This window comes from Zerene cesonia, chromosome 13, assembly GCF_012273895.1.
Source record: "Zerene cesonia ecotype Mississippi chromosome 13, Zerene_cesonia_1.1, whole genome shotgun sequence".
Classification (NCBI taxonomy): Eukaryota; Metazoa; Arthropoda; class Insecta; order Lepidoptera; family Pieridae; genus Zerene; species Zerene cesonia.
In genome coordinates, this window is record NC_052114.1 from 7,069,968 (window position 1) to 7,076,988 (window position 7,021).

The 7,021-nt window shown below is 37.3% G+C and overlaps 2 protein-coding genes and 1 pseudogene across 2 annotated transcripts; all 3 read left to right on the forward strand.

Moving 5' to 3' along the window:
* Positions 1–455, forward strand: part of LOC119831318 — a 6,210-nt pseudogene extending 5,755 nt beyond the window's left edge.
* Positions 456–2,893: 2,438 nt separating this feature from the next.
* LOC119831538 (cuticle protein 21-like) lies at positions 2,894–3,864 on the forward strand. Its single transcript, XM_038354947.1, has 3 exons — positions 2,894–2,934; positions 3,058–3,513; positions 3,602–3,864. The coding sequence occupies exons 1-3, from the start codon at positions 2,923–2,925 to the stop codon at positions 3,845–3,847; spliced, it is 714 nt and encodes a 237-aa protein (XP_038210875.1). The 5' UTR covers positions 2,894–2,922; the 3' UTR covers positions 3,848–3,864.
* Positions 3,865–4,982: 1,118 nt separating this feature from the next.
* LOC119831319 (cuticle protein 21-like) lies at positions 4,983–5,864 on the forward strand. The gene is made up of 3 exons (XM_038354622.1): positions 4,983–4,994; positions 5,073–5,462; positions 5,607–5,864. Exons 1-3 carry the CDS (start codon positions 4,983–4,985, stop codon positions 5,862–5,864), a joined length of 660 nt encoding a protein of 219 aa, XP_038210550.1.
* The last annotated feature ends 1,157 nt before the right edge of the window (positions 5,865–7,021 follow it).

A 7,021-nucleotide genomic window follows, 5' to 3' on the forward strand; every position in this document is an offset into this window, starting at 1 on the left:
CCGCCCATGTCGCCGTTGAGGAATACGATGTAAGTTACACGAGAGCATATAATTTGACAATAGTTCACCTACTTGGTTATGGATAGATAAGTGATAATATTGTGAATGTTTGTACAGGCGCACCCCAGATACGACTTCGCGTACTCCGTAGCCGACGGCCACACCGGCGACAACAAGTCCCAGCACGAGAGCCGCGACGGTGACGTCGTGCACGGCGAGTACTCGCTGCTCGAGGCTGACGGCTCAGTGCGCCGCGTGGAGTACACCGCTGACCCACACAACGGCTTCAACGCTGTGGTCTCCAACTCCGCTCCCGCCCACGCCGCTCCCGTCGCTCACGCTCCCATCGTCGCTCATCATTAAAATAAGCTTTAGGAAATAAATCTTATTTATTGAAGCAATACTATTCTGTAACTTATGTTTAGAACAATAAAGAAAAAACTGTGTTATAATAATTGTATTTTTTTCCCTTATATTTTATATGTTTACATTTCTGATTATTCTACTTAAACGGTCTAGGCTTTCCAGTAAATTTAATAGCTTAACATTGGCCAAAAGTATAATAACTAATACTTTAGATTCCTATTCAAATGATAAGTGCTATCGCATTTGATGTGGAAGTATGATTTGTGATAAACAAATTAATTTCTATAATACATTTACATCGAATGAAGCAAAAATTATAATGTTGTCCATGAAAATATGCAGGGTGTCACAGATTTTGTTGTTGTTTCCGAATAACACAAAATGCAAATTTTATGTACGTTTATCGCAGAAAAGTAATAAAGAAGAAGGAGGAGGATTACTATTCTAACAGAAATATGCTAACTGTACGTTGTCTATAAAGTTAATTCGAATATTATGCTCTCGCTGACTTTAGATCGTAGATGTATGATGTATCTACTTACCATTTAGGCACTGCACTGCCTATCTCAGTTACCCGTTGCGACACTTCTAGGTTGGACTTTATACACATTTATCAGGCAAAATACATAAGAGTGTACACACTCATATATATGTATAAACCTTCATGGAGAAATAATCTACGTATAAAAATCCGTTAAATGGTTTGTTTAATACTATGTAGTGGAGTTCAAAGGAACGTAAACAAAACCTCATACCATCTCCGACGCTACGGCGACCAACGATCTCCATTTTTTTCCTTTTTATAACTCCTACTTACTATTTAGATTAATTATGCTTTCATAGAAACAATGCAATATGCTGGTTGCGTGATCTTAAGGATGTATACAGTTCAAAATAAAAATCAAATGAACATTTTTACGACGTTTTGTTGTTAGATTTTTTTGTGTAATCGGAGTATTCAATACTAAAAGTTTCATTGAGGTGTTCACGTGTATATTATTATTTTTTATACCGGAGCAGGCAACTAAGCTGGTGGATCGCCTGATGGTAAGCGAGCACCACTGCCCACGAACATGCACAGAGACATTGCCACGGCGAATGCGCTGCTGGTGGTCTAGGAAAAGTAAGGAAGTGCAAACGGACCTCCGGCTTCCCCACTCACCATTCGAAATACAGCAGCATGCAACTATTTCACGCTGGTCTACTGAGGCGGTGTGGTTCTACGGTGCGAGCTGGCCCAATTCTTTGCAAAGCGTGTAATATTATGAAAGTGCGTATGAATTTAAAGTGTAAGTGGTGAACTGGTATACCAAAAGCCCATCTTAAGAAACATAGTCCTCGTGGGGTCCGTTCCGCATATTGTGAGCGCTACAAGGCTGCTGCATTATTTTATTGTTACGATTGATCTCATCACTTCCTGATAAACGTCGAAGTTGTATCTTTTATGAAGAGAAATAGGAGACAATTGCAGACCCCCCGTATATTATCATTTTATAATAAACTAGCAAATCCGGCGAACTCCGTTTCGCCACCAGATGGCTTCGTTTCTCCCGCTTTTCTGTTGAAATTTATCCTGATTTTTTTTGCTATAAACCTCACGGAGCCTGAAACCTTCACAACGAATGCAAAACCGTGGAAATCGACTCGTGCGTTCCGGAGTTATAGCGTCAGGAAGGAAAACCCGACTTATTTTTATATAGTAGATCTGTAAAAGTGGCAATTTTTTATATTTAAATTGTTGTAATATAAATAGCAACGGATGTTATTCGATTGGTACCTAACCTAAAAACATGATTTAAAGAAAATATTTTTCTGACTATCTCTCCGTTTCTTTAAGCACTAAGCAAAATCAACCAATTCGATTCTGATGAAAATTGCTAGAATTATATTTCAATAGCGTAGGTGCCACACTAGGTACTACTTCTGAAAATGTTTATGGGCGGTGGTGATCGCTTATCATCAGGAGAGCCACCACCGGAGAGCTCAGTTGCCCCTTATGACATAAAAAAATCAACTAGCATAGATTTTATCGGAGCATAATACCATTGTCAACAAAAAAAAACTACAAAACGCGGACAAGACCGTATCAATATGTATCGCTTATCTTTACATTAAAGTCTTCTTTAAATGGAATTATAACATAAGTGCAAATAAGCTTAACAAGAACTGATAGGTGCAATGGCTGTTTTATTGATGAACGATGAACTGCAGTTTTTTATTGATGATACTAAATAGAAGCTAGTATGACAGTCCATGTTAAAATATAGATTTCGCACTACGTATGTATAAAAATTTATATTTGATTTATTTTATATATTTTTCAGTATCTTATAAGGCATATAAACTTAAGATTGTATTAGTATCGAATCGGAATTATAAAATTAATGGGTTACGTAATAAAATCTGTAACTCATAATATGGAGAAAGTGTTCGAACCACCGAAGCTTAAACTGCAAAAGATAACCTGTCGACCTTCAATAAGTGCAAACTGATTTAGTATATAAAAGATTTTTTTTGGAACAACAATATCAGTCAAAAGCTTAAATCACAACAAAAATGTTCTCCAAAGTAAGTAAACCTTTTCTTACCCCAAAATTCTTCATTTTAGTTTCACTGTTACTGTAAAATCTGTTATAATGTTTATTTGTGAAGAGATTATAATTGTTAAAAATACATAAATTGATTTTGCAGATTCTTGCTTTAAGTGCCGTACTAGCGGTGTCTTCGGCTGGTCTGCTACCCGCAGCCCACTACTCCCCCGCTGCCGCGGTTTCCTCACAGAGCATCGTGCGCCACGAGCAGCCCCTTGCTGTAGCCGCACCCGTTGCCTACCACGCCTCTCCCGTCGCCTACCAAGCCGCCCCAGTCGCCTACGCCACCCCCGCCCGCTACTCTTCCGCTGCGTCTGTCTCCTCACAGAACATCATCAGACACCAGCCATCCATCGCTGTCGCCGCTCCCGTCGCCTCCGTAGCCTACTCCTCCCCTGCCCGCTACTACTCTGGCGCCGCCCTCTCTTCCCAAAACATTGTCCGTCACGGCGTAGTTGCCCCCGTCCAATACGCAGCTCCCGCTCGCGTTGCCGTTGCCCACGCCGCTCCCGTCGTCCACGCCGCTCCCGCTCATGTCGCCGTTGAGGAATACGATGTAAGTTACACAAGAGTATATATTTTGACAATAGTATACCTATTTGGTTATGTGTAGATGAGTTCTAATATTGTGAATGTTTGTTCAGGCGCACCCCAGATACGACTTCGCGTACTCCGTAGCCGACGGCCACACCGGCGACAACAAGTCCCAGCACGAGAGCCGCGACGGTGACGTCGTGCACGGCGAGTACTCGCTGCTCGAGGCTGACGGCTCAGTGCGCCGCGTGGAGTACACCGCTGACCCACACAACGGCTTCAACGCAGTGGTCTCCAACTCCGCTCCCGCCCACGCCGCTCCCGTCGCTCATGCTCCCATCATCGCTCATCACTAAGTTAATAAATATTACAATAAAAATTAATAATTTTTATTTGAATTTACCTAATGTGTTCATGTGTATATGATTATTTATTAATGTCAACTAATAAACAAGAATTTAGTCTAGTACATATATATTTTTTATTCCTATCCAAATTATAATAATAAGGTAGCTAATCTAAAACAGACACTTTTACGATTAGCTGACTAGTTCATTATTTATGAATAATTATACACACCAATTACTAAAGGTATACAATAAAAGACAAAAAACTATCACACTGTGTATCTGTACAAAACATTATTTATTTTTGGTTAACATGAGGGCTAGTAGATATCAGTCAAAAAATAACTTAGAAGTTAAAGATTTTTTTTTTATTTCTAAACGCGATTTATTAATTATAGTTGTCCAGTGTAGTCCCGCGACTACGCTCACTGTAAAGTGATCTAAGGATGAGTAAAATAATTGAACAAATCGCGTTTAGAATCCATTCATTCAAATTTCTAATTGTATTATACACTCGTCAAATCAAACTCAAAAAATACAAAGAAATTATAATTAACTGTACTGCAATTCTATACATACACATATACGTAACGGGTTAATGTTTAAAATTTAATATATAGCTCTAACTGTATTTAATATAACATTTTGTATATTCATTTTACTATAAATTTCTTATAACCTGCAATTAACTGAATATCAAAATCACTGGGTGATTAATTTTATTTGCATTAATTGCTTTCAGCGGGAATAATATTGAATTTATAAAGGGATACTAATATATACTCATCTGACAATGTGACCAATATTGTGGAATGTATCCTGTTTTTGTATGACTGAATGTGCTACAGAATCATTCGCTACGTTTCACCTATTCGCTTTGGAACGAATGCAGTTATTGTTCTATGTTAAAAGGACAAAAGATGCTACAATACAATTCAGCGAAACATATAACACTATTTAAGTGTATATTAAATATTTACAGGTATGTAGTAATATGTTGCGTATTCAGTGTTTAGTTAAAACAAAGAATCATATTTGTCTACATGCCCAAATGATTCTTTTGAATTCCATCAGTTGCTACTATATAAGCTGCCTCAATGAATTACAGAGCATCAGTTCTATCTTGTATACCAAAAGTAGAATTATGATCTCGAAGGCAAGTTTTACATGAATCTTAAAGAATAAAGTAGTTAAAAAGTAAAGTGAACTTAATAGATATATTTTCTGATTCCAGGTAATTTCTTTTTGTGCTATTTTGACTTCATCTTATGCAGGAGTTATTCAAAGAGCACGTTACCCAGAACTGTCGCCACTAAACACGTTTTACCCAGACATACCTTTAACTTTTTTTCCCAATTACATATCCTCTTTGGCCCCTTATCAATCCTCATCCTTAGCGTATCCTTCGCAAAATGTGTATTCGAACATCTTACCACAACAAGTATATCAATACACTTCTCCGAATTACCCACATGTTGTAGGAGCTCCTTTGCAATATTCTAGTGCTCTAGATGAAATAGTCTCCTTAAATGAAGAGCCAATCGTTTATATAGAACCAGTGATACATGCACCTTACCAACACGTAATTCCAGACGCAATTGTTGAAGCCCAGCCGGAATATGAGGTAAAATTTCAATAATTTATAACACATATAGTGGGTAAATATACTGCAGCACACATTGCCCTAAAAATGTTGTTTGCTGTAATTAACATGATAATACTTCGAAAAATGTTGTATTTGCATAAGTGATGATTTAATTTGTTTTAGGAAAAGCCTAACTACCTCTTTGCGTACTCTGTGGTTGATAGTCACACTCGTGACAATAAGCAACACCAAGAGAGGCGGGATGGCGATGTCGTCCGAGGAGAATACTCTTTACTAGAAGCTGATGGGACTGTTCGAAGAGTTGAATACACAGCTGATCCTCTTAAAGGATTTAATGCTATAGTAAGCAGATCTAAACCAAAAGAACAAATAGACGCAGAGGAGAGTAAACAGGGGGGGACAGAGCCAAATAAAGCTTAAATTGACCAAAATAGCGTCGCCATCTGTATTTTTGGCTCCGAACTCCAGCTGCTGTTTTTCTACCAATAGATGGCACTTTTTTCAGACTTCTGAAAATGAAACTCATTCCAATTCGAAAACAATGATTTATATTTTGTTAAATATCCTTAACAATAATTCATTTCTGTGGCAGTGAGATTTATTTCAATTATTTTCATATGGTGGTTACAGCATGTCTGTGCGCATGTATGTAATTACCCGTGATGTCTTAAATAGTCTTATTTTCCGGCTGCGAAGATCCGTGTAAGTGCGTTGAGACGATATCTATGCTCCTCCACCTTGCGCACAAGACTTCCTTTCTGTGTTGTTGTTGTATTTTATCAGATATTTAGCAGATATATCGTTGGAGTACCCTTTTAAATGCAGTAAGCACATGGAAGAATTGAAAAATTTTTTGTAAATATTACAATAAACGTAATTTTGTGCAGTTGGTGTAAATCAATAAATTGAATTTTATATGGGAATATTTAATACGATTGTGAAGAAGATGATTGTTTCAATAAATATTTTAATACGAAAAAGTTGTGTATGAATTTTATAAGAATGCAAATACATGTACCTACCCACTTGAAAAATTCTGGACGAATCACAGTATATTATAACATAGTAGGTATAGTATCAATACAAGCCATCATTATGAAGCATATTTAGAATACTTCGTTTTTATAGATTTTTTTTAATAGTTTATTCTATAGTCAACTGGAATGAAATTATTATTTAAGCTTTTTACGTTGTAGATAAAATAATAATAAATAGTGTTTATCATGAAACACACTTTGGACTCAAATACGATAGGACTACTCATTTCAGCAGGTCTTTAAAATAAAATCTTGTTTAATGTCATTAAAGTCGTTGAAAAGACTAAACTGTTCTGAATGGAAATATAGAAATATAAGAAAGAAAAAACATAAATTTCATATCACACATATTTTGCTTTATTGCTCTGAGGACACAGTTAAGATTATATTTAATAAATAACATTTATTAACTAAAACTTATTTAATGATGAGCGATGATGGGGGCATGAGCGACGGGTGCAGCGTGGGCGGGCGCGGAATTGGAGACCACAGCGTTGAAGCCGTTGTGTGGGTCAGCGGTGTACTCCACGCGGCGCACTG